A 27,802-nucleotide genomic window follows, 5' to 3' on the forward strand; every position below is an offset into this window, starting at 1 on the left:
TGATGTAACGGTCTTCAGGCTTAACAGGCAATGGTTTTATTATATCTGCTTGTCTTCTGTAATTAGAGGTGTATTTTAAAGCAAGTTATAGTGTCCAATGGTGTCATACTCCATAAATGGGAGGGGGTTACCCTACTGTAAGCCCCACTATAATATAACCACACAGTGGGTAGTTTTAGCATTATACATGGACCTATAAAAGCGTGACTGTAATGTATGTATCTCAGCTGCTCTGGGCATCATTTTCATAGATGCCTCAGCTTAATTATTATTTTTACATAGTAATATCATACGGACCTATGTCACCCCCCCCCCCCCCCCCCCCTCCCCCAGGGATGTGGAGCGGAGGCATGGAAAGGAGAGGTGAGTGTTGCTTCATGATGCCACTCACATTAACATGTGGCTGGGACAGGTGTATGATGACGTTAATGATGTCATCACACCCCTGCCCAGTCAGTATGCACAGAGGTGGGTGGGGCCTGATGTCATCACACCCCTGCCCAGTCAGTATTCACAGAGGTGGGTGGGGCCTGATGTCATCACACCCCTGCCCAGTCAGTATTCACAGAGGTGGGAGGGGCCTGATGTCATCAAATCCCTGTCCAGTCAGTGTTCACAGAGGTGGGTGGGGCCTGATGTCATCCCAGCTCTGCTCAGTCAGTATTCACAGAGATGGGTGGGGCCTAATGTCATCACACCCCTGCTCAGTCAGTATTCAAAGAGGTGGGTGGGGCCTGATGTCATCACACCCCTGCTCAGTCAGTATTCAAAGAGGTGGGTGGGGCCTGATGTCATCACACCCCTGCCCATTCAGTATTCACAGAAGTGTGTGGGCCTGATGTCACTATTTGCAGGTAGGTGGACTGGATACCACCGGATAATGCACAGTAAAGACTCCACATCTAAGTATAATTAGAACCGCCTCTTCATTAATTCTAGTTCTATTGTTATCGTGTATGTCTTCCTTCAGTTTGCATTGTTGGCACAGTTATTATGTGTGATCTTCCCAAAGTCGAATGATGTAAATTAAGTGGTGCTTATGAATTTGAAGTTTGAGGTTCATGGCTCAGTTCATAAAGCACTTAAGGTCATTATAAACCATTACACACTGCAAAACACCATACGGTTTTACACTGGTGCAGCCAGGGCAGCCAATAGGAATTTGGGGCCCCGGTACAGCAATTCTCCCCCCTTTACAGGTGATAAGTAAGGAAGCTGTATGGCGCCACGGAGTGGAGGCAAAGGTGCGTGGTCATGTGTTGGGGGCGTGGTCAACGCGGGGCGTGGCTGCACTTCTTTAGGCATGACATATTGAGGGAGATTTAATTGGCAGCGATGTGACAGGGTTAACCTTAAACAAATAATATGAGGGTGGTACAGGGAAGAGCACTAGGTGTCAATCTCACACCCTGACCCAGAGCTGGATTAAGGCTCTGGGGGGCCTGGGGCACATTAGACAGGGTCCTCAATGATGTAATATGTTTATCATTTTAGTCAAATTTTATACAATACACAGGCACTATTGTGTGCACTATTGTTAGGTGCGCGCAGTTCTGCCTTCACGAGCGGTACAGTGTAAGCCAGGACATACCTCCCAACTGTCCTTGTAGTCAGACCAAATCCTGACTAAGCGAGACAGTCACCCAAATTCGGGACTGTCCTGCGAGATTCAGGACAGTTGGCAGTCTGTCCTGCTCTCTCCTACCTCTTCTTGTCACTTTCCCTATCTGTGGCTGCTGGTGCCTTTATCTCAGTTGCTGGTTGTCTGGATCCTGGAATGTTGGAGGCTCTATTTGGAAAAGAAATGGGTACATGAAATTTAGAAAACTCCAACCAGTCCTGGTGTTAAATCAGTAGCACATTTTACAATTATGCCTTCCTTCATCCCCAACATTAAAATAATAATATTCACATTTTGCTAAATAGATCTATTGCCCCCCAACCAGCCCTGACATTAAAATAATAGCAAACACATTTAATAAATAGACATACTTCTCTCCAACCACCCCCAACAATAAGTTAATAGTATTCCCATTTAATATACAAACCTATTTATCTCCCTCCAAACAGCCCCAGCAATAAATTAAATAGCATTTAATAATTTATATTCAAATGTAATAAATAGCCCTCCTCCCCAAAATCAGCCTCATATTCAGTTAATAGCCCCCAAACCACCCCAGCATTAAAGGTCCCGTCACCTCACCTTAAATTAATAGGTCCCACTATTAAGTCCCACTATTAAATTAAATATCCCCACCAATTAATTAAATTGCCCCACCATCACCCCACAAATAAAATAGCACCCATTAAATAATTAGCCTCCACCTGCACTCCACCATTAAATAGCCTACCTCACACACTATATTAAGACACACCCATCCCTCACATATTATATTAACATACTGCCCCCCCACACTATATTAACATAACACACATAGGAGGGAATCCATTTTTGGCCACGCTCCAATGCATGCAGCATTGCCCATGTATATTATGGGGATAGGAAGAGTTGGAGAGCAGCCAAGCACTGTCTAAAATTATAGCCACGCCCCCATGCATGCTGGTCAAGCCCACTGGTAGCGTAGTGTGGAAACCCCCCTCTACAAATCTTGCGTTTGCCCCTCCCAAGGGTAAAAATCTTCAGTGATTGTTATTGCATCCTGCTTCTGCTGCCTCCTGTCCTCTAGAGTTAGGCCAACTGTTGTCTTGCCAGCCATGAAAAAAGCGTGGTCTATGTGAATCCAGCTTTATACACCCAAATAGTTTTACTAATGAATGAATATTTATTCTGTTATTTACTGAGGGTTGGCAATCTCTGCCATGTCTGTTCTGTTGCTATATTCTCCAAGCCAAAGAATTTTTATTATACAGATTATTTTTCCAGCCTATTTGCTTCCTTACGTTCATGCTCAGTTTGATGTGTACTAACTACGCTCTGACAATCAACAGTCCCTCTGTCTGGTACAACGCGGACTCCACTTCTCCTTCCTTAGGTTAAATTTAAGGTTCTCTTGTAACCCTAAAACTGCCTAATTCTACTAATCCCCCACAACCTTATTAAATATTACTTTCATATTCCACTGAACTTATATTCTTAGCCACAATGTAAAGCTAGTAATGAAATCTTAAAATATTTGTCATAACCTGCTGTAGTATTATTGTATCTGTCCGTTGTCCTGTTCCTTTAATTCTACCCAGAATGATGACTTTATCTCTGAGTGCGGAAAGTGTTACTTCTTCCCACTCTTCTTGGGCTCTTTCCATCTGTTTAAAGTTTTCTCTCAGTGCACAAAGTGATTTTCCAGGAGTGGTGATTCCTGCAGCCAGTGAAAGGCTGTGACGGACGTGTGTGTATATAATGTGCACTGTATATATATTATTACTGTAATTTAAGCTGCCACCTCTTCAGCGTCTCTATTTATCTCATCCTGTGTGTTTTGAAGTCACAGCAGCAATAAGTGTCTGTGTATAGTCTGTGTGTGCAGCCAGCAGCAGTAGGTCCATGCGGTGTCCGCTCAGTCCGTTTGTCTTCTCTCTGCCCCATCTATTTTCCTGCACTAAATCATACACTTCGCCCCTGGCCGGTAGTAATTTACCCACCAGACACTTTTTCTACACCAAGAACAGTGTATTCACACAGTCTATATAGCCATAATCCGTGACTAGATGGTGACTTCTTCTAATCAGTGACCAGCGTGAGCAGCCATTCATGGATTAATGCAATGCTTCAGCCATATTAATACTTGGTGCTAGTGCTCCATCGACAATGTTACCCGCTCCTCAGTACCACAAGTTCACTGCCTAGGAGTTATCCTCGGCTCCTACGTATCTTCACTCCCCACGTTCAATCCCTTTCACAAGCATGACGCTTCCACCTTCTAAACATCTCCAGGATCAGACCCTTTCTTGCCCTGGAGGGAACCAAGATCCTCATCCACTCCTTTGTCATCTCCCGTCTGGACTACTGTAACCTCCTTCTCTCTGGCCTCCCTTCCTCTTATCTCTCCAAACTCCAATCCATTCTCAATGCTGCTGCTTGTCTTATTTTCCTTACCCACCACTCTGCATTGGTTCCTTTCTGGTTCAAGCTCCTTACTCTCATCTATAAAGCCCTCACCAACCCTCCACCCGCTGCCTATATCTCCAGCCCATCCCCCTCCACACTCCCTCCAGCCCATCCCCCTCCACACTCCCTCCAGCCCTCTCCCTCTCACTCCCACCTCCAAGACTTATCATGTGGAACTCACCTACTGTCCTATTCCTATTCCTTCTGAGCCACTCTTGTTCACCTCTTTACCCTAGAATGTAAGCTCTCACGCGCAGGGCCCACATCTCTTGTGTCCTCCTCGTCTCATTACTTAAGCCATCAGCTCACCTGTGTTTTACCTTCTATCCTTAACCAGTGGCTCTGATCTGTGATATGTTGGTTGTAATATTCAGTATGAAACAAGGCTTGAAGGTGATTGTTTTACTTACATTAGTGTTACTACCCAGAGTGGTCATGTTATGCTGTGGGGTGTAACGTCCATACTGCAGAGATTGCTGTGTGTGATATGTATAATGTCCATCAGCAAAGTGTCCATGGAAAGTGCTCCCCAATGTTGGCAAATATACCATCAGCGTATAACCCTGAACACAGTAACGTCGGTAAACTCTTCCTCTTGACAGAGGACATTCTTGCTAACGTTCCGTCTTATTACACCCCAATTCCCATAATGCCTCTCTCTTTAGAATATAATACAGACAGCTTTACTAATACATCATTTCACTGGTTCCCTAAAATGTCCCTCTGCTCTCTGAACTGAATATAATTACACCAGAGGAGCTAGCAAGTTGCGGACCCCACTGCAGGGAGGCGGAGAGGAGGACCCCGGGCCCCCATGACCCTCTGCATCAGCGAGCCCGATAGCCCCCAAGGGCCTTGGCGCACACCACCTGCCACACCAATGGTAGTTCCGCCACTGAATTACACCTCCCCTATTTACCATATGATATGTGGTACCTGTGGCTGGACATAGTAAGCTTCATGTTATGGTGCGACTCACAGGCGTGTGTAAAACTGGAACACACAAAACAGCGTCTGTCACACTCATGTCAGGAATCCATCTATGATATGTGGATGCTCCCATTTTTTTTAAGCAGAAAACTCATAGTCACACAGGACTATGAGTCATTAAGGCACACAGAACGAACATAAATTGCGTTTTTTTAAAAACGCACAAAAGTCGGACATACGCACGTATGTAGTCAACTAGGAGCCTCTTGTTGTACACGGGTCTAGGGCTGCTCTGCTCTAACAGACAATACACTGTCGGATACGTCCAACACATATGTGGAATATATAATCCCAAAAGAATGCACAGAAAAGTATTCAATAATTGTCAGCTTGCAATAATATAGTCATTAATGACAAAATTGTTTAAATTGTTTATTTTTTTACTGCTTTTTTCACTCCAAAACATTTATCACGATCTTATTAATGTCCACTGTACATAAAATGCATTTTTACAGTTGCTCCTGATTACAAACACATGTTCTAGCTGCAGACACAGCCGTCATCACTAGTAATCTGCACTTACACCCGACCTGTAGCTGGTGCAAGTGATACAACTGAAAGCCACGAACCTTTGAGATTCCCAAAGCTTTAATTGGACGCTGCTGCACATGAGCTTGCAATGCCCCTACTGTACATTTACTATGTGCATACGCCCAACCCCCTCCTCATTCCACCTCTGACATCATAGGCTGTCGTAAGGGTCATTTGCGTTTGAAAATGAATTGAACGTTGCTGCTGTCACTGGTGTATAGTCCTATTCTAGGCATGTGCAGAGCGATTTTACACAAAATATGGCACATATTGGCATTTACGTTCCTTAATGAATCTAGCCCACAATGTATAACTTTGGTCCCAGCAGTTGCGACCGAGCTTATGACCTCAGGGGAATCCAAGTGCATAGTGGACCTGAGTTCAGTGTCCTAAATGGGGATGTGTGACAGACAGAAGAATGGCAGCTCCTCCAGTGACAATATAACAAGTGTGGAGCTTTGAGGGAGAGGATGAACATGGGATTTGGATCCTTAGGTATGAGTATGCCTGCGGGTTAATTTATTTTCCTGTGGAAACTAAACTTATTGACCTATGTGACAACTATTACAGAGTGTCCACTATATTGATTGTACAAATAATTCACAATCATCTTTGTTTACTAAACTCTATCCTATTGATCGGTATTATTGTAACAGGCTATTAGAATGCTGCTAGTTTTTTTCAGGCTGCTTTTAATGATTCATGATTCTGGACTAACATGGGAACCACAGTCACATGGCACATGATGTAGTGAGCAGAGAGGCTTTGGAACTTCCCTATGAGCTCTGTCTACACTGTGACATCCTCCACCCCTTCCCCTGCCATCACATGACATGCTGAGAGCTGTGAGCCTGTGCCTGACTGTGTCTGTGCCTGGCAGCCATTTCTCTTTGCCAACCATAGAGCTTTTGAAAAGGAGATAATAATTTGTAAGAGGAGAGCTAAGAAAAATGCATGCTTATTATTTAAATAAACAAACTTCTATGTGGGATTGCTGCTTTAAGCATTTAAAGTAAAAAATTTAAAAATACTGGTAAACTCTTGTATGAGTATTAAGTAGTAATATCATGAACCTTCCTCCTTCTGCTCTCACATTACAGTTCCCTGTTGGTGCTTCCCTCCCCGTCGCTTCCTCCTGGATACTTTTACAATAATAGTCTAACTACTGTCTCGTTCTGCCCAGGATTATATTGCTGCTGTTATTACAAATGAGAACCAAATGGTAACAGAGACATCACTCCCTCAGTTCCCCTCCTCTCCCACAAACCCAGACAGACTCCTGGCCTGCGCTCACACAGTGTCCCACTGACGTGCAGACTCCCTGTAAACAACAGCAGGTGTCACGGAGAGAGGGGAGGAAGAGGAAGAAACTCACTGTGTACGGCGGACTAATGATAACGAGGTGTGGAGCTGTGCCAGTATATACAAGAAGAGGATCATATATAGGCTGATACTATTGGCAAAATAATATTATACTGTAGAGTGTATGGAGGTTGTCAGGGATAGTGGGGACAAGATAGAAAGCCTTACACAGACCTGGCCAACCTGTGGCGCTCCAGGTGTTGTGAAGCCACAAGCCCCAGCATGCTTTGCCAGTAGATAGCCAGACGTGTAGTTTCCCAACATCTGGAGAACCACAGGTGTCTAGTTGGCAGGTATGATAAATACAGACCTGGATATTGCTTTGTTGAAAGCTGAGGAGACTCTTGGAAAACAGAGGAATATTTGGGACAATGCAGAAACCCTATTACATAAGCATGACGGACTGGCTATTGATCCATCTCTTCATATCCTGTATATACACAGTGTCACTTTTGTCTGTACCCTCGATATAGAATGCCGGCCCAGGGATGTTTAGTTCACCTGCAGCGAGGAGGAGAACAGTCAGTACTGAGTCTGTGTGTGGGCTTACGGCTAATTGAATGGGAAATGCCTTTTGACCTTAGGCAGCGGTCAGTCTCCTAAGATTACAAGGATCTGTTGTCTGTCTGAGACGTCTTGTGGGGCCTGGATAAACAGTGACTAAGAATGATCTATGTGTCCTGCCTGTGGACTATCTCCCCCTGCATTGTATCACCTGGAAAACACTGAATAGTTTCACAATGGCTTCGGTATCTCTCCTCTTCTTCTATTTATTCTATTCTTCCATCAACTGAAGTCTCCCCCAAGTCCACAAGTCTCTCGGACATTCCAAGCACGTTGATTACTATATACCCAAACATTCAGCTTATGGGAACCGTCCCTATAAAATCACTCATGTGATGTTTTTGCTACGTTCACAAGCGTAGAAGGCTCTGCGTCTCCCAGCTGACCTTTATATGTGGCTTAAAAATCTTATCCTGCAAAATAAAATCCTGAATACAAAACTTCTCCTGTGCTGCTCCCCACTTATGGAATTCCCTACCACGACCAATCAGTCTTTCCCACAGCCTTCAAATCTTTAATTGCTCTCTTAAAACCCATCTCTATTAGAGATTACCTACTCCCACTTACTCTACTCACACAAATGCACCCTGACTCTGACCCTATCCCTACTCCCACCTATACTACTCACATTAATACACACTCACAGCTGTCCCAATCTCCACTCTGAGTCGCTCTCGCTCCTCTGGTTTCAGCTGTGTCCTTCTTACCTTTTGATTTCATGTCTACATTTATATTGTCTACCTTGTATGGTAGATGTTTCCCAGTATTGTAACACTGGATAATTGGTATCTACTGAGTGGGAAAACATGAATATGAATAGTAAGAGATCCAGGAGGGCATGTATGTAACAATACACAAAGTTGAGACACAGGGCATTCAGACTGACAAACTTTATTTTTGGGCCAGTATCTGCACCCACTGGATGTCTCCGGGGCATGTTATCATGACCTTAGATCTCCTTAATTTTCCTGGTGAGCTGTAAAAAAAATGGTGATGCCTTGTCACACCCTAGAGGCATCAATGAGGCGTCTGTGAAAGACTTGGCCCCTTGCCCAACAAACACCAAGGGCTAGATTTACTAAGCTGCGGTTTTGAAAAAGTGGGGATGTTGCCTATAGCAGCCAATCAGATTCTAGCTTTCATTTATTTAGTGCCTTCTACAAAATGACAGCTAGAATCTGATTGGTTGCTATAGGCAACATCCCCACTTTTTCAAACCCGCAGCTTAGTAAATCTAGCCCCAAGTGCTCTAAGAGGGACTGAAATTGTCTAAGGGTAGCCTCTTAACTGACAGCAAGGAGGAAACCGATGCTCCCAAATCCAGCAGCCATAGTATCCTCTCTAGCGTCTCTCTTACTCTCATCCACTTTCTTACACGAAGGAGGTCTGATCAGCAATTAAAGGCGCGACCTGTGGCCGCCTTCACTAACTGTTGCCCTCGGCTAAATCTGGAGTAGGAAAAGTCCCAGGTATTAAAGATTTTTCCCAGTAACTGTAGGTCAATGGATATGTCCCTTTTCTTGAATATTGACCGACTGCACAATACAGTTCCTGCTACTTGGTATATAACGTGCAATTCTCATTAGTTGTTTTAGTTCTGTGGCCTCAATAACTGATTATTTATGAAAGAAGATTGTTTATGATGTAAAAACGTGAGAATATACAGCAGCGATTGAAAACTTCCTATCACTGGAATTGACCATTACATTTCCTCCGGGGCAGCGGAGCAATGCTCGGCTCCTCTGTGACGCTGGCAGTGGTTAGCAGAGTACCATGGCTCTTTTCAAATAGGCGTCAGATTTCGCCAGGAGAAACACGGTGAAACTGTTTGTGATAATCAGCTGTAACACATCAAAGTATTGGGAGAAGCCCTAAGCCTGGTAACAAACACTGTGTGACTTACACTATATGGACAAAAGTATTCAGATGCTTGACCATTACACCAACAGGGACTGTAATGACATTGTATTCAAATACATATAGTTTAATATGGAGTTGGTCCCCCTTTTGCAGTGATAACAGCTTCCACTCTTCTTGGAAGGCTTTCTACAAGATGTTGGAGTGTTTCTGTGGGAATTTGTGCCCATTCATCCTGTAGAGCATTTATGAGGTCAGGCACTGATGTTGGACGAGAAGGTCTGGCTCGCAATCTCCTTTCCAGTTCATCTCAAAGGTGTTCAATGGGATTGAAGTCAGGGCTCTGTGCGGGCCAGTCAAGTTCTTCCACACCGAACTCATCAATCCATGTCTTTGTAGTCCTTGCTATGTGCACTGGGGCACAGTCATGTTGGAATAGCAAAGGGCCTTCCCCAAACTGTTGCCACAAGTTGGAAGCATAGCATTGTCCAAAATGACTTGGTATGCTGAAGCATTAAGATTACCCTTTACTGGAGATAAGGGGCCTAGCCCAAACCCTGAAAAACAGCCCCATACCATGATACCTCCTCCACCAAACTTCACATTTGGCATAATGCAGTCAGGCAGGTAACGTTCTTCCGGCATCCGCCAAACCCAGATTCACCCATCTGACTACCAAACAGAGAAGCGTGTTTTGTCACGCCACAGAACACGTTTCCACTGCTCCACAGTCCAGTGTAGGTGTGCTTTACACCACTCCATCCGACGCTTGGCATTGGTCTTGGTGATGTGAGGCTTTCATGCAGCAGCTTGGCCATGGAAACCCATTCCATTAAGCTCCTGCTTCACAGTTTTTGTGCTTACATTAATGCCAGTGGAAGTTCGGAAGTCTTCAGCTATGAAATCAGCAGAGTGTTGGCGACTCTTACGCACCATGCGCCTTAGCAGTCGTTGACCCCGCTCTGTGATTTTACATGGTCTTCTGCTTTGTGACTGAGATGCTGTTGTTCCTAAATGCTTCCATTTTCTAATGATATCACTTACAGTTGACCGTGGAATATTCAGCAGGGATGACATTTCACGAACAGTCTTATTGCAAAGATGGCATCCTATCACAGTACCACGCTTGTAGTCACTGAGCTCTTCAGAGCGACTAATTTTGTGTCACAAATGTTTGCAAATGGAGACTGCATGGCTAGGTGCTTGATTTTATACACCTCTGGCAACTCAGGGGGGAACGGAGGATTGTCGGGGGGGGGTTTCCCCCCGACCCAAAAAAAAAACACCCCCTCTGTTTCTTCAGCGCTGTCCTATACAGCAGCCGCGGCGCTGTCTAAGAAGCGTCCGCTGCGGTGCTGTATACACTACAGCACTGCTGCGGTTGCTTCTTTGACAGCGCCGCGGCTGCTGTATAGAACAGTGCAGCTATAGCGGCCACTTAGTTAGCGCAGGGGGGGTTTCTGGAGACTTAGAAACCCCCCCTGCGTGCGTCACTGCAACTGGTCTGATGGAAACATCTTAATTCAATAATCAACATGTGTGGCCAAATACTTTTGTCCATATATATGTATATAAATATATGCCATAGTGAATCTTTCTATGCTAAGATTCTGCAATATATACAGCAGAGGTGGGTTAGTTATTGCCTCTTGCGGCAGGGCCTGCTGGGACTGTTAGTTACACAGCAGCAGGCGAGACGCAGTTATTTGTAGTAGTCTGTAGGGAAGAGGTAAACAGAGACAACGGGATTAGAGTACAAGGTGAGCTGTTGGCGCTGTCTCTCGTACTTCTATTAGTGTGTATGGATCTTCTCTAGTCTCCCCCAGCCCTCTCTTCCTCTCCTCCTTTCCCTCTGTCTCTTAGTCCCACTTGGATTGAGGTATGTGGAGGGTAATGAGTTTTTCCTTTCTGGCTTCTGGTTGGAAGTCCTGCAGACTGAAAAAGAGTCGTGTTACTGGGAGTCTGCCATTCACATCAGTTCCTTTCATTAGTCTGCCCCCTCCCTCCCCAGCTCCCTCTCTCTCTCTCACTCTCTGTCTCTTTATAGTGCTCTGTTCCCCTGACCTCTCTCCCCGTCTGTCTCTTTATAGTGCTCTGTTCCCTGACCTCTCTCACTCTCTGTCTCTTTATACTGCTCTGTTCCCCTGACCTCTCTCCCTCTCTGTCTCTTTATAGCGCTCTGTTCCCTGGCCTCTCTCTCTCTCTCTGTCTCTTTATATCACTCTGTTCCCTGACCTCTCTCCCTCTCTGTCTCTTTATATCACTCTATTCCCTGACCTCTCTCCGTCTCTGTCTCTTTATACCGCTCTATTCCCTGACCTCTCTCCCTTTCTGTCCCTTTATATCACTCTGTTCCCTGACCTCTCTCCCTCTCTGTCTCTTTATATCACTCTATTCCCTGACCTCTCTCCCTCTCTGTCTCTTTATACCGCTCTATTCTCTGACCTCTCTCCCTCTCTGTCTCTTTATATCACTCTATTCCCTGACCTCTCTCCCTCTCTGTCTCTTTATACCGCTCTATTCCCCTGACCTCTCTCCCTCTCTGTCTCTTTATATCACTCTATTCCCCTGACCTCTCTCCCTCTCTGTCTCTTTATATCACTCTATTCCCTGACCTCTCTCCCTCTCTGTCTCTTTATACCGCTCTATTCCCTGACCTCTCTCCCTATCTGTCTCTTTATATCACTCTGTTCCCCTGACCTCTCTCCCTCTCTGTCTCTTTATATCACTCTATTCCCTGACCTCTCTCCCTCTCTGTCTCTTTATACCGCTCTATTCCCTGACCTCTCTCCCTATCTGTCTCTTTATATCACTCTGTTCCGCTGACCTCTCTCCCTCTCTGTCTCTTTATATCACTCTATTCCCCTGACCTCTCTCCCTCTCTGTCTCTTTATACCGCTCTATTCCCTGACCTCTCTCCCTATCTGTCTCTTTATACCGCTCTATTCCCTGACCTCTCTCCCTATCTGTCTCTTTATACCGCTCTATTCCCTGACCTCTCTCCCTCTCTGTCTCTTTATATCACTCTGTTCCCCTGACCTCTCTCCCTCTCTGTCTCTTTATATCACTCTGTTCCCCTGACCTCTCTCCCTCTCTGTCTCTTTATACCGCTCTGTTCCCTGACCTCTCTCCCTATCTGTCTCTTTATACCGCTCTATTCCCTGACCTCTCTCCCTATCTGTCTCTTTATATCACTCTGTTCCCTGACCTCTCTCCCTCTCTGTCTCTTTATACCGCTCTATTCCCTGACCTCTCTCCCTATCTGTCTCTTTATATCACTCTGTTCCCTGACCTCTCTCCCTCTCTGTCTCTTTATACCGCTCTATTCCCTGACCTCTCTCCCTCTCTGTCTCTTTATATCACTCTGTTCCCCTGACCTCTCTCCCTCTCTGTCTCTTTATACCGCTCTATTCCCCTGACCTCTCTCCCTCTCTGTCTCTTTATATCACTCTATTCCCCTGACCTCTCTCCCTATCTATCTCTTTATACTGCTCTATTCCCCTGACCTTTCTCTCTTTCTGTTTCTTTATGTCTCACTATTCCACTGACCTCTCTCCCTCTCTGTCTGTCTCTTTATACCTCTCTATAGTCCACTGACCTTTCTCTCTCTCTGTCTGACCTCGATTACCCAATTTCTGGAATTACCCCCCCTCACACTTGCCACATGATCTTCCCTTCGGGATTTCAAACATAGTCGAAAAATAATTTCTCAATTTACTTATTTAGTTGATTTTGTTAGAGACAATTGGGTGATGTAATGGAGTTCTCACTCCTCAAAGGGGACAATTCAATTCCGCTGTTTTGGTCGAGGATTAACGCGGCGTTAGTACTATTACCTTTAATACGGTAGTTTTAACCAGGATTTTTACTCGCGGCCCCCGAGAGGTGCGAGCAAAAATCAGTGTTAAAATTACCGTACTAAGTTAATACTGTGCACGTTATTTCTAGAATAGCGCGTCCAAATTGAATGGGCCCCAAAATGTAGCATTAAGAATTTATATAGGCTTCTATTTGTCTGTCTCTGACTTGTAGGCAATAGAACCATATTGAAATAAATTTGCAATTAAGCTGTAAGGAGGCTGAGTTACTGTCCTCCATCTATTCTACAGAACCATCTGTATGTCCACGGTGATATCAATTTCCATCTTACCGTGATCGCCGTTCTAACTGCATTATTTCAGTATTTTGCAACTGATTTTTCTATACCTCGAAAATAGGGTGTTTTTTAATACTTAAATCCAAAATCCAGAAACAGAGGTTTTCATAGCCGCTCTCTGTTCCCTTCAGACAAGATCACTTTCTTCTTTATTAATGTTGGAGCTGATCAGTCACAAACATCCATAAAACCCACTAAATAACATGTATTCTACGAAATAAATTTTTATCATGGCGATGACTAACCCTCACCCACTTTTTGCGTATTAGCATAAGAAGAGCCCAAGTGGTGTGAATAAGGCAATATAAGGTAGAGTACAAAGGATGATCCTAAAGAGTAAAACATGGGGTCACAGGCAGGGCCACCTTAACAACATTATGGGCCCCCGGGCAAAGCAGTGCAGTGGGGCCCCTACCTCTATATATGTGTATCATATATATATATAGATAGATAGATAGATATAGAAATATTTGCAGGATTTTTTTTTTTTTTTACAGGATTATTTATTTTACTTAAGAGCCCTGTCTATGAGGCCCCCTTGCCTGTGGGGCCCTGAGCACCTGCCCATCGTGCCCAATGGAAAAGATGGCCCTGGTCACAGGGGTACAACTGACCCCAGTAATATAATACAGTGCTGTACAGGCACCGTCCCAAACACTGTAATACTCCCCGTACTCACACAGCACCACAGTGTGACTGGTAGGACAAGGGGTAATATTACTAATTACTGATTATTCTACAAGGGGATTATCGTAGGCAGAGAAGTGTTTATTTACAAAGAACCCCGATATGCATGATTAGTATATGATATATTAGTATATGATATATTAGTATATGATATATATATATAATCTCATAATATGCTTCCAAAATACTTTGGTACATTGGAAATGTCTTAGTAGGATAAGTTTCCAGTATAGATAATCCCACAGAGTACATGGATAGGGCTGTGATGTACAGATACGCATACTGTCATGTATATAGTGAGGGGCTGTGATGTACTGATACGTATACTGTCATGTATATAGTGAGGGGGTGTGATGTACTGATACGTATACTGTCATGAATATAGTGAGGGGGTGTGATGAGCTCTGTAGGTTATATAGGTGGATACAGCTGTATGTACATTGGAGACGGGTCTGTATATGTAGAATCACACAGATGGGTACAGGAAGGGTGTATTTAGGGCTCTGCTCAATGGATATAACAGACGTCGCTGGCATTTTTACTGTGAAATATTTACAGTTGCCAATTTCCATTCTCTCAGCCCCAACGACTTCCAGACACCTGTGAGGCTCCGAAGTCTCTGTGTGCTGAGGAGTATTAGACTCTGTATCCGTGCAACTGTGTATCTGCTATGCTCTGCAACTGTGTCTGTGCAACTGTGTCTCTCTGCAATGTTCTGCAACTGTGTCTCTGCTATGCTCTGCAACTGTCTCAGTAATGCTCTGCAACTATGCCTCACTGCAATGCTCTGCATATATGTCACTGTGTGCTGAGGAGTATTAGACTCTGTATCCGTGCAACTGTGTCTCTGCTATGCTCTGCAACTGTCTCTGTAATGCTCTGCAACTGTGTGTCTCTGCAATGTCTGCAACTGTGTGTTTATTCACATCTTTGTCTCTCTCTGCAATGCTCTGCAACTGTCTCTGCAATGTTCTGCAACTGTGTGTTTCTTCACAACTTTGAGTCTCTCTGCAATGCTCTGCAACTATGTGTCTCTCTGTAATGTTCTGCAGCTGTGTCTCTGCAGCTATGCATCTCTCTACAATGCTCTTAAACTCTGTCTCTCATCTGCAATGCTCTGCAACTATGTGTTTTTTCACAACTGTGTGCCACTCTGCAATGCTCTGCAATGGGGGTCTCGGAAGCTATGTGTCGCTCTGCAACTGTTGGTCTCTCTCCAGTGCTCTGCAACTATGTCTCACTGCAATGCTCTGCATATATGTCTCTGAAGCTATGCATATCTCTACGATGCTCTGCAAACAGGCATCTCTCTTCAATGCTCCTCAACTCTGTGTCCTTCCACAATGCTCTGCAACTATAAGTCTCTTCACATCTGTGCATCTCTCTGCAATGCTCTGCAAATTTGCATTACTATAAATGCTCTGCAACTATGTGTCTCTGAAACTATGTGTCTCACTGCAATGCTCTGCAACTGTGTGTCTATTTACAATACTTTGTAACTATGTGTTTCTCTTTAATGCCCTACAACTATACGTTTCTTCACATTGGCGTGTCTCTCTGTAAAGCTTTTAAAAGTATTTGTCTCGTTACTATGCTCTGCAATAGTGTATCTCTCTGCAATGCTCTGCAACTGTGTGTCTCTCTACCACTATATGTGTCTGTACAATTCTCTGCAACTATGTGTCTATCTGCAGGGCTCAGCAACTATGTGTGTGTCTCTGTAATGCTCTGCAAATCGGTGTGTCTCAGCAACTATGTCTCTCTCTCTACAATGCTCTGCAACTATGTGTCTCTCTGCAATGCTCTGCAACTTTTGGGCCTGAGATTTACGCTTGTTTGCATAGCATCTCTTTGTGTTTTTTTCACACTGTGCCTGCTGAGAAAGTAAATGTCTGGAACTATGGTTATTCAGACCTGCAACTTATTGGCACCTACGACTCCTTACGCCGGAAGAGGTGACAGGGTGGGACAGGGTGTTCACATCGGCGGTGTACAGCACGGGTGTATTTGAGCAATTAATTACGGTTTCAGAGTGGGACAAAGTCGCAGATATGGTTGAAAATGTGGTTCTATTTGTTGGTGGTTGGTGCTAGATGTACGTAGCACCAGGTGATAAAGAACACCCCAACTAGCGAAACATTTGGTAGTAGAGGTCCGTGAATGATTATCTATTGAGACTTAAGTATTCACTCGGCCATAGATAAGGGTTTAGGCAGCACGGTGGCTCAGTGGTTAGCACTTCTGCTTCACAGCGCTGGGGTCATGAGTTCCATCCCAGACCACAGTGGCGCAGGGGGGGTTTCTGAGTCTCTAGACCCCCCCATGCGCTAACTAAGTGGCCACTGTCCTATACAGCAGCCGCGGCGCTGTCAAAGAAGCGTCTGCGGCGGTGCTGTATTGTATACAGCACCACCGCAGACGCTTCTTAGACAGCGCAGCGGCTGCTGTATTGGACAGCGCTGGCGAAACGGAGCTGCTGCGCATGCTCTCTCTCTGTTTTTTTGTTTTTTTTTGGGTCCGCGGGGAGAAACCCCCCCTCTCCCCCCCCGACAATCCTCCGTGCGCCCCTGGACCATGGCCTTATCTGTGTATGTTAATTGGCTGCTGAAAAAATTACCATTAGTCTGTGTGAGAATTTAGATTGTAAGCTCCAATGGGGCAGGGACTGATGTGAGTGACAAATATTCTCAGTACAGCGCTGCAGAATTGGTGGCGCTATATAAAAAAAATGATGATGATGATGAAGATTTTGCCACGTGTGTTGTAGGAAAAATACAAAGTATATATATATATATATTATGCCATCAAGAAGTTGTTCCTGCTGTATTAGGTTATTCACGTTGTTGATGCTTCGTAGCAATTGCATTCTTAAGATATAAAATTAAATGTTTTTGTACATACCGGCAAGGTGGATGTGAGTGACAGAGGGGGGGGGGGGGGGGTCAAACGGACACATCTGCTACTCTGAATATGAAATACACAGTAAAACCACTGACAAGTGAAGTGAACAACACTGATTATCTCATTAAAATTGCATCTGTCAAGGGGTGAAATACACTAAGCAGCAAATGAGCAGTCAGTTCTTGAAGTTGATGTGTTGGAAGTAGGAAAAATGGGCAAATGTAAGGATCTGAGCGACTATAACAAGGGCCAAATTGTGAAGGAGAGACGACTGGGTCAGAGCATCTACAAAACAGCAGGTCTTGTGGGGTGATCCTGGTATGCAGTGGTTAGTACCTACCAAAAGCAGTCCAAGGAAGGACCGGCGACGGTCATGGGTGCCCAAGGCTTATTGATGGGCATAGTAAGGCTATGAAGGCCAGTCTGTCTGAAGAGCTACTGTAGCACAAATTGCTGAAAAAGTTAATGCTATGATAGAAAGATGTCAGCACACACAGTGCATCGCAGTGTGTTGTGTATGGGGCTACATAGCCACAAACCGGTCAGAGTGCCCATGCTTAACTTTCATCACCCCAAACAGCGCCTACAATGGTAAAGTGAGCACCAGAACTGGACCATGGAGTAATAGTACTGGTCTGATGAATCATGTCTTCTTTTATATCATGTGGACGGTCGGGGCGCATACGGCATTTACCTTGGGAAGAGATGGCACCAGGATGTACTATGGCAAGAAGACAAGCCGGCGGAGGCAGTGTGATGCTCTGGGCAAAGTTCTGCTGGGAAAACCTGGGTCCTGACATTCATGTGGAAGTACACACCTTCATGGCAACAGTATTCCCTGATGGCAGTGGCCTCTTTCAGCAGGATAATGCGGAACATGACAAAGAGTTCAAGGTGTTGATTGGCATCCAAATTTCCCAGATCTCAATCGAGCATCTGTATGATGTGCTGGAAATACAAGTCCAAGCCATGGAGGACCCACCTCGCAAATTACAGGACGTAAAGGATCTGCTGCTAACAGTTTGGTGCCAGATACCACAGGACACTTTCAGAGGTCTTGTGGAGTCCATGCCTCGTTGGGTCAGAGCTGTTTTGGTGGCATGAGGGTGCCTACACAGTAGGCAGGTGGTTTTAAAGTTGTGGCTAATCGTTGTATATACACATACACTTGCGGGCAACTTTTTCAATCACAAGTTATGAGTACGTTCCACTTGCGACCCTGCAAATATATGTCTCTTCACAACTACATTATGTGGACAATAGTATTTGGCCACACCTGTTAATTATTGAATTGAGGTGTTTCAATCAGAGCCGTTACCAGAGGTGTATAAAATCAAACACCTAGCCATGCAGTTTCCATTTACAAACATTTGTGGTACCCAATGGGTCGTTCTGAAGAGCTCAGTGACTTCAACCGTGGTACTGTGCTAGATGCCACCTTTGCAATAAGACTGCTGGATATTCCACGGTCAAATGTAAGTGATATTATTAGAAAGTGGAAGTGTTTAGGAACAACAGCAACTCAGTCACGACGCGGAATACCAAGTAAAATCACAGAGTGGGGTCAAAGACTGCTAAGGCGCATGGTGCATTAAAGTCGCCAACGCTCTGCTGATTCCATAGCTGAGAGTTCCGGACTTCCACTGGCATTAATGTAAGGAGAAAAACTGTGAAGCAGGAGCTTAATGAAATGGGTTTCCATGGCTGAGCAGCCGCATGCAAACCTCACATCACCAAGCATCGGATGGAGTGATGTAAAGCACACCGACACTGGACTGTGGAGCAGTGGAAACGTGATCTGTGGAGTGACGAATCACGCTTCTCTGTTTGGCAGTCAGATGGGCGAGTCTGGGTTTGGCGGATGCCGGGAGAACGTTACCTGCCTGGCTGCATTATGCCAACTGTGAAGTTTGGTGTAGGAGGGATATTGGTATGGGGCTGTTTTTCAGGTTTTGGGCTAGGCCCCTTATCTCCAGTAAAGGGAAATCTTAATGCTTCAGTATACCAAGTCATTTTGGACAATGCTATGCTTCCAACTTGTGGCAACAGTTTGGGGAAGGCCATTTTCTATTCCAATATGACTGTGACCCAGTGCACAAAGCAAGAACTACAAAGACATGGTTTGATGAGTTCATTGTGGAAGAACTTGACTGGCCCTCACAGATCCCTGACCTCAACCCCATCAAACACCTTTAAAATAAACTTGAATGGAGACTGCGAGCCAGACCTTCTCAGCCGTATCTACTATCTCTTGTGGGTGCAAACACAGACTGATGATTATGACAGGCTCCAGCATTAGCTAACCGCTGCTGATTGGCTGATTATGAATTCATCTCTGAAGCTGATTTCTGCATTAATCGTACATATATTGTAGGATTTTGTGTATTTTTTTCCGCTATCAAAGCAAAAGTTACCAAACTTTTCTTGTGTTTATGACCTGACTATGTGTTTGTGGGTGTATGTAAGTCTCATGTAACATGGTACATACGGTACAAGAGCAGAGCTGGGCGCATCTTGCAATGTATGTGACTCAGCAAATAGGTGTAAATATAAATTTTAACAGATGGCTTCTTTTTAGCATAAATTATGCCCAACATGCGTCCAACTCAGTATCGGGATCTATGTCCCTCTCTGCAGTGCTCTGTAACTGTCTGTTTCCCTACAGTGCTCTGCAACTATGTCTCTCACTGCAGTGCTCTATAACTAAGTGTATCTCTCTCTATGCAGTGCTCTGCTACTGTGTCTCTCTCTGCAGTGCACTGCAACTAAGTCTCTATGTAGTGCTCTGCTACTGTGTCTCTCACTGCAGTGCTCTATAACTAAGTGTATCTCTCTCTATGTAGTGCTCTGCTACTGTGTCTCTAACTGCAGTACTCTGTAACTAAGTGTATCTCTCTGTAGTGCTCTGCAACAGTGTGTGTGTCTCTCTCTATGCAGTGCTCTACTACTGTGTCTCTCCCTACAGTGCTCTGCAACTATATGTCTCTCTCTGCAGTGCTCTGCAACTATGTGTCTCTCTCTGCAGTGCTCTGTAACTAAGTCTATCTCTCTATGTAGTGCTCTGCTATGGTGTCTCTCCGTACAGTGCTCTGCAACTATGTGTCTCTCTATGCAGTGCTCTGCAACTATGTCTATCACTGCAGTGCTCTGCAAATATGCTTCTCCCTAAAGTGCTTTGCAACTTGGTGTCCCTATCTCATCAGTGGTCTGTAACTATGTGTCTCTTTTTGCGGTGCTCTGCAATTATGTCTCTCACTCTATGCAGTGCTCTGCAACTGTGTCTCTCCCTACAGTGCTCTGCAACTATGCGTCTCTCTATGCAACTGTGTCTCTCACTACAGTGCTCTGCAAATACGTGTCTCTCTCTTCAGTGCTCTGCAACTGTGGCTCTCCCTACAGTGCTCTACAACTATGTGTCTCTCTCTGTAGTGCTCTGCAACTATGGCTCTCCCTACAGTGCTCTGCAATTATTTGTCTCTCTATGCAGTGTTATGCAACTATGTTTCTCTCTGCAATGCTCTGCAACTGTCTTTCTCTCTATGCAGTGTTCTGCAACTATGGCAGTCCCTACAGTGCTCTGCAACTATGTGTCTCTGCAATGCTCTGCAACTATGTGTCTCTGCAGTGCTCTCCAACTATGGGTCTCTCTCTGCAGTTCTCTGCAGCTGTGTCTCTCTCTACAGTGATCTGTAACTATGTGTCTTACTATACAGTACTCTGCAAATATGGCTCCGCATTGTGCTCTACAACTTTGTCTATCTCTACAGTGATCTGTAATTATGTGTCTTACTATACAGTACTCTGCAAATATGGCTCCCCATTGTGCTCTACAACTATGTCTCTCTCTACAGTGCATTGCAAATATGTGTCTCTGCAGTGTTCTGCAACTATTTGTGTCACTCTGCAGTGCTCTACAACTATGTATGTCTCTCTGCAGTGCTCTGCAACTATGTATCTCTATCTCTATGCAGTGCTCTGCAATTATGTGTATCTTTATGTAGTGGTCTGCAACTGTGTGTCTCACTACAGTGCTCTGCAACTATGTGTCCTTCTATGCAGTGCTCTGTAACTATGTCTTTCTCTATAGTGCTCTGCAACTATGTCTCTCACTACAGTGCTCTGCAAATATATGTCTCTCTATGTAGTGCTCTGCAACTATGTCTCACACTGCAATACTCTAAACTATGTGTCTTTTTATGCAGTGCCCTGCAACTATGTCTCTCTCTGCAATGCTCTGCAACTATGTATTTCTTTCTATGCAGTGCTTTGCAACAGTGTTTTTCCCTACAGTGCTCTGCATCTATGTATCTCTCTGTGCAGTGATCTGCAAATACGCCTCTCCCTACAGTGCTCTGCATCTATGTTTTTTTCTGCAGTGCTCTGCAAATATGTGTCTCTGTAGTGGTCTGCAAATATATGTGTGTCTCTCTGTGCAGTGATCTGCAAATATGTCTCTCCCTACAGTGTTTTGCAACTATGTATCTCCCTACGGTGCTCTGCAACTATGTTTTTATCTGCAGTGCTCTGCAAATATGTATCTCTCTCTGTAGTGCTCTGCAAATATGGCTCCTATAGTGGTCTGCTACTATGTCTCTCCCTACAGTGCACTTTAAATATGTCTCTCTGCAATGCTCTGCAACTGTGTGTCACCCTACAGTGCTCTGCAACTATGTGTCCTTCTATGCAGTGCTCTGTAACTATGTCTTTCTCTATAGTGCTCTGCAACTATGTCTCTCACTACAGTGCTCTGCAAATATATGTCTCTATGTAGTGCTTCGCAACTATGTCTCACACTGCGATACTCTGAACTATGTGTCTCTTTATGCAGTGCTCTGCAACTATGCCTCTCACTACAGTGCTCTGCAACTATGTCTCTCACTACCGTGCTCTGCAAATATATGTCTCTCTATGTAGTGCTCTGCAACTATGTCTCACACTGCAATACTCTGAACAATGTGTCTTTTTATTCAGTGCCCTACAACTATGGCTCTCCCTACAGTGCTCTGCAACTATGTGTCTCTCTATGCAGTGTTATGCAACTATGTCTTTCTCTGCAATGCTCTGCAACTATGTCTTTCTCTTTATGCAGTGCTTTGCAACAGTGTCTTTCCCTACAGTGCTCTGCAACTATGTGTCTCTCCGTGCAGTGATCTGCAAATATGTCTCTCCGTACAGTGCTCTGCAACTATGTATCTCCCAACGGTGCTCTGCATCTATGTTTTTCTCTGCAGTGCTCTGCAAATATGTGTCTCTGTTGTGCTCTGCAAATATGGCTGCTATAGTGCTCTGCAACTATGTCTCTCCCTACAGTGTACTTCAAATATGTCTCTCTGCAGTGCTCTGCAACTGTGTGTCTCCCTACAGTGCTCTGCAACTATGTGTCTTTCTATGCAGTGCTCTGTAACTATGTCTTTCTCTATAGTGCTCTGCAACTATGTCTCTCACTACAGTGCTCTGCAAATATATGTCTCTCTATGTAGTGCTCTGCAACTATGCCTCTCACTACAGTGCTCTGCAATAATGTCTCTCACTACAGTGCTCTGCAAATATATGTCTCTCTATGTAGTGCTCTGCAACTATGTCTCACACTACAATACTCTGAACTATGTGTCTTTCTATGCAGTGTTCTGCAACTATGTCTCTCCCTACAGTGCTCTGTAATTATGTGTCTCTGCAGTGCTCTGCAACTATGTGTCTCTGCAGTGCTTTCCAACTATGTGTGTGTCTCTCTCTGCAGTTTTCTGCAGGTGTGTCTCTCTCTACAGTGATCTGCAACTATGTGTCTTACTATGTAGTACTCTGCAAATATGGCTCCCCATAGTGCTCTACAAGTTTGTCTCTCCCTACAGTGCATTGCAAATATGTGTCTCTCTGCAGTGCTCCGCAACTATGGGTGTCTCCCTACAGTGCACAGCAAATACGTCTCTCTCTGCAGTGGTCTGCAACGATGTCTCTCTCTCTATGCAGTGCTCTGCAACTGTGTCTCTCCCTACAGTAGTCTGAAACTATGTATCTCTTTATGCAGTGCTCTGCAGCTATGTCTCACACTGCAGTGTTCTGCAAATATGTGTCTCTCTCTGCAGTGCTCTGCAACTATGTATATCTCTCTATGCAGTGCCATGGAACTATATTTCTAAATGCAGTTCTCTGCAACTATGTGAAATTCTCTGCAGTGCTCCACAATTATGGCTTTTCCTACAGTGCTCTGCAACTATGTGAAATTCTCTGCAGTGCTCTGCAATTATGGTTTTCCCTACAGTGGTCTGAAACTACGTGTCTCTCTATGCAGTGCTCTGCAACTATGTCTCTCACTGTAGTGTTCTGCAAATATGTGTCTCTTTTTGCAGTGCTCTGCAACTATGGCTCTCCCTGCAGTGCTCTGCAACTATGTGTCTCTCTCTGCAGTGCTCGGCAACTATGTGTCTCTCCCTACAGTGCACTGCAAATATGTCTCTCTCTGCAGTTCTCTGTAACTATGTATTTCTCTATAGTGCTCTGCAACTGTGCCTCTCTCTGCAGTGCTCTGTAACTATGTCTCTCACTATAGTGCTCTGCAAATATATGTCTCTCTACATACGGTTCTGCAACTATATGTCTCTCTATGCAGTGCTCTGCAACTATGTCTCACACTGCAATGCTCTGAACTATGTGTCTCTTTATGCAATGCTCTGCAACTATGTCTCTCACTGCAGTGCTCTGCAAATATGTGTCTCTCTGCAGTACTCTGCAACAATATATCTCCCTACCATGCTCTGCAACTATGTGTCTCTCCTTGCAGTGCTCTGCAACTGTGTCTCTCACTACAGTGCTCTGCAGCTATGTCTTTTCCTACAGTGCTCTGCAACTAGGTGTCTCTCTGCAACTATGTCTCTCTCTGCAGTGTTCTGCAACTGTGTCTCTCCCTACAGTGCTCTGCAATTAGGTGTCTCTCTACAACTATATGTCTTTCTCTGGAGTGCTCTGCAACTACGTCTCTCCCTACAGTGCTCTGCAACTATGTCTGTCCCTACTGTGCTCTGCAACTATGTTTCTCTCTGAAGTGCTCTGCAACGATGTGTCTCTCTCTGCAGTGTTCTACAACTCTGTCTCTCCCTACAGTGCTCTGCAACTGTCTCTCCCTACAGTGCTCTGCAACTAGGTGTCTCTCTGCAACTATGTGTCGCTCTCTGCAGTGCTCTGCAACTGTGTCTCTCCCTACAGTGCTCTCCAGCTATGTATCTCTCTGCAGTGCTCTACAACTATGTGTTTCTCTCTGCAGTGCTCTGCATCTATGTCTCTCCCTATAGTGCTCTACAACTATATGTCTCTCTCTGCAGTGCTCTGCAACTACGTCTCTCCCTACTGTGCGCTGCAACTGTGTGTCTCTTTCTGTAGTGCTCTGCAACTATGGGGTAAATGTATGAAAGTCTGATTTCTGCAAGTCGCCAGAAATTAGCGACTTTGCAGTGAAAATTTAAAGGGGTGATGGCTTGTAAAGGCAAACTTGCCTTTACAAGTAATCGCCGCTTTAAATTTTCACTGCAAAGTCGCCGATTTCCGGCGACTTGCAGAAATCGGACTTTCATACATTTACCCCTATGTCTCTCCCTACTGTGCTCTGCAACTATGTTTCTTTCTGCAGTGCTCTGCAATGATGTGTCTCTCTCTCTGCAGTGCTCTCCAACTATCTGTAATGATGTCTCTCACTACAGTGTTCTGGAACTATGTGTCTCTCTCTGCAATGTTCTACAAATATTGCTCTCCCTACAATGCTTTGCAAATATGTGTCTGTCTCTGCAGCGCTCTGCAACTTTGTCGCTCTACAATGCTCTGCAACCCTGTATCAACTCTCTGAGGGGCTATCTGCAACTATGTCATTTTAAAATGCTCAAAAAGATGTCTACCTACACTGTTCATTTAAATAATATTCTGTGTGTCAAAGTGTCCACATATAGCTCCGTTATGCTGTGTATGGTATCGTAGTATTATCCGGGGTCCACATATAGCTTTGTTATAATGTGTGTGGTATTGTAGTATTAACCAGGGTCCTCATATAACTTCGTTATGCTGTGTGGGGTATTATTACTTGGTAGATACAGGACAGGTCATATGAATGGGTCACAACAGGTAACATTAATGAACGTAAGATCCTGAAGTCAGTTATTTTTATATCCTGTCACTTATCCCATTTATTATTCACCTTTTTATCCTCTCCGTTCCTATCTTTCTATTCATGAGCCCTTTTGTTTTACATTCTTGCCAGACATGTTACTCCCTGTACTGCAGATGATAACCTCTGTGTCTCCCGTCTTCCCATAGCTGACCCCGTTGATGTATTAAAGGGCCTTCAATTTAACTCACAACCTGAGGGCGTAAAGAAGACCACCGGCCTGTGCCAAGCCCGTCGTTCTAGCACTGGTGGAGATGTCGCCTACAAGATATCAAAGCAAGCTCAGATCAGCGCCCCCACGCGGCAGCTCTTCCCAGGTACTGGCAGCGCTGTCAGGGGGGGGGAGGGGGGGTGGGGCCGCTTGTACTCAGAGCTAACACCTTGTCATCATGCAGGTAAATTCCCAGAGGACTTTTCGGTCATGGCACTGGTCCGGGCTAAGAGTGGTTTGCAGGCTTTCCTCCTTTCCATATACAACGAGCAGGGCGTCCAGCAGCTGGGGATAGAGCTGGGGCGTTCTCCTGTTTTTCTGTACGAAGATCAGAGTGGGAAACCAGCTCCTGAAGACTATCCAATATTCAGCGGGGTCAATCTGGCCGATGGAAAGTCAGTAAATCTAGCTGTGTTACTGTCACCCTGAAATCATTCTTCAATTACTGTCTCTGTGTCTTCAATCTGTCACTTCCATTGTTGCTTTCTCTTCCTTCTCGTCTTCAACCAAACTTCTTCTCCTCTCCACTTCTTCATCTACTGTCTCCTGATCTACTCATTCTGTCTATTTCTCCTGCTGCCCCCAATATATATAACATCCATATCTTCAACTTGTCACTTTCATTGTTGCATTTCCTCCCAGAGAATAATCTCTACCCAACTTCTTCTCCTTCTCATTCTCCAATACTTCGTCTATTGTCCCCCGGTCCACTCATTCTGTCCCTTTCTCCTGCTGCCCCCAATGCAGATGGCATCGTATAGCATTGAGTGTACAGAAGAAGACAGTGACCTTAATACTGGACTGTAACAAGAAGATATCGAAGCCACTGCGTCGTGGAAACAAACCCATTGTGGACACGAAAGGGATCACTGTATTTGGAACACGTATACTGGATGAGGAATCATTTGAGGTAGGGAGAAGGTTCTGTTCTCTGATGTCATCCCCAGCTGGACCTTTCATAGGTCTTTATGCTTTCATGAGAGTGATCGGGTCTTAAAGACACCAAGCCCATATTATAGACATCAGGGGGTAAATGTATCAAGCTGAGAGTTTTTTGAAAAACCAATCAGATTCTAGCTATCATTTAGTTAGTACATTCTACAAAATGACAGCTAGAATCTGATTGGTTGCTGTAGGCAACATCTCCACTTTGCAAACCCGCCGGAAAACGCTCAGCTTGATACATTTACCCCATGTCTTGTTCAATATATGGAGGGAATTCAATTGAGAGGGTTACTTGTGAGAATAACGCAGCCTGTGCACTATTACTATTAATACGGTGATACTGCGCACTATTACCATTAGTACAGCAATTTCAACACTGATTTTTGCTTGCAGCTTTGAGAGCCGTGAGCATAAATCTGCGTTATATAATAGTGCGCTGGCCACGTTATTCTCTCGAGTATCGCTGTCAATTGAATTCCCCCCCTGAGTCTGTCTGTGAGCTCTGGAGCTATATCTAACCTTCCAAAATAAATATATTGTTTCCTAAACAAAGTATAAAATTGTCTATAATGGGTTCCATAGCTCAAATATATTGCATTGAAATATGAAGACCACCAGGTAGGGTCTGACTACTATAAGGTAAAGTCTGAGTATTATTAAGCCATATTTATAACAGGCTGAGATATTCCGTACTGCCGGGCCTGGATTTACCATTTATTCCATCTGAGACCTTGTTTGCAGCCGTTTCCTCCCACCGCTTCCAACATTGCTCCATTTCCCCAAACTTCACCACATCCAATCTTTGTACAATAGGAAGAATAAATTCTAACAGTAAATAAAACATATTATTACATGTGTATGCTGGCAAAGATACAAAACAAAAAATATAGTAATATAATGAAAGTATTTGCAGCTCGCTGACACTGTCATCCTGCACCCTAAAACCAGAGCTTATCAGGCCTTTTTGGCCTTTCTGCAAATCCAGCTATACAAAGTGCTGTAAATATAATTGCGAGCTCTGTAAATGAACCAATAATATTCCTACAGTAATCTGAACACAACACATCATGAAAACCATCATTGAGAGTCTGCTGTTCATTGCAACCCTGCACAACAGATTTTTAACACTATAATTTCCAGATTAGATTATGATTAGGAATGACAAGTTCATGGCTCTGGTTCACCGGGCATGCTGGGAATTGTAGTTCCACACCAGCTGGAAAGACACAAGTAGTCTTATTCTGACTTGGTCTTGAAGTTTTTTCTCAGTTTTGGTTCTTGTACTGGATCAGTCCCAAATCACCAAGAGCATGAAAAACAAGTCCATTATTGTGCTTAATGCAGCAATAAGGAGTCACATCTTCCAAATACAGTTTCTGAAGA

At 44.5% G+C, this 27,802-nt stretch overlaps 1 protein-coding gene across 3 annotated transcripts in view; it reads left to right on the forward strand.

Annotated features, from left to right (window-relative positions):
• The window catches only part of COL11A2 (collagen type XI alpha 2 chain), a 106,367-nt gene that overhangs the window by 10,729 nt on the left and 67,836 nt on the right, over positions 1–27,802 (forward strand). For all 3 annotated transcript variants that reach the window (XM_075186463.1, XM_075186461.1, XM_075186462.1), the window contains exons 2-4: positions 25,413–25,580; positions 25,659–25,869; positions 26,222–26,384. In XM_075186463.1, coding sequence (XP_075042564.1) covers positions 25,413–25,580; positions 25,659–25,869; positions 26,222–26,384 — 542 coding nt within the window. The remainder of the gene's footprint in view (positions 1–25,412; positions 25,581–25,658; positions 25,870–26,221; positions 26,385–27,802) is intronic.

This window comes from Mixophyes fleayi, chromosome 9 (genome assembly GCF_038048845.1).
Source record: "Mixophyes fleayi isolate aMixFle1 chromosome 9, aMixFle1.hap1, whole genome shotgun sequence".
Taxonomy (NCBI): Eukaryota; Metazoa; Chordata; class Amphibia; order Anura; family Limnodynastidae; genus Mixophyes; species Mixophyes fleayi.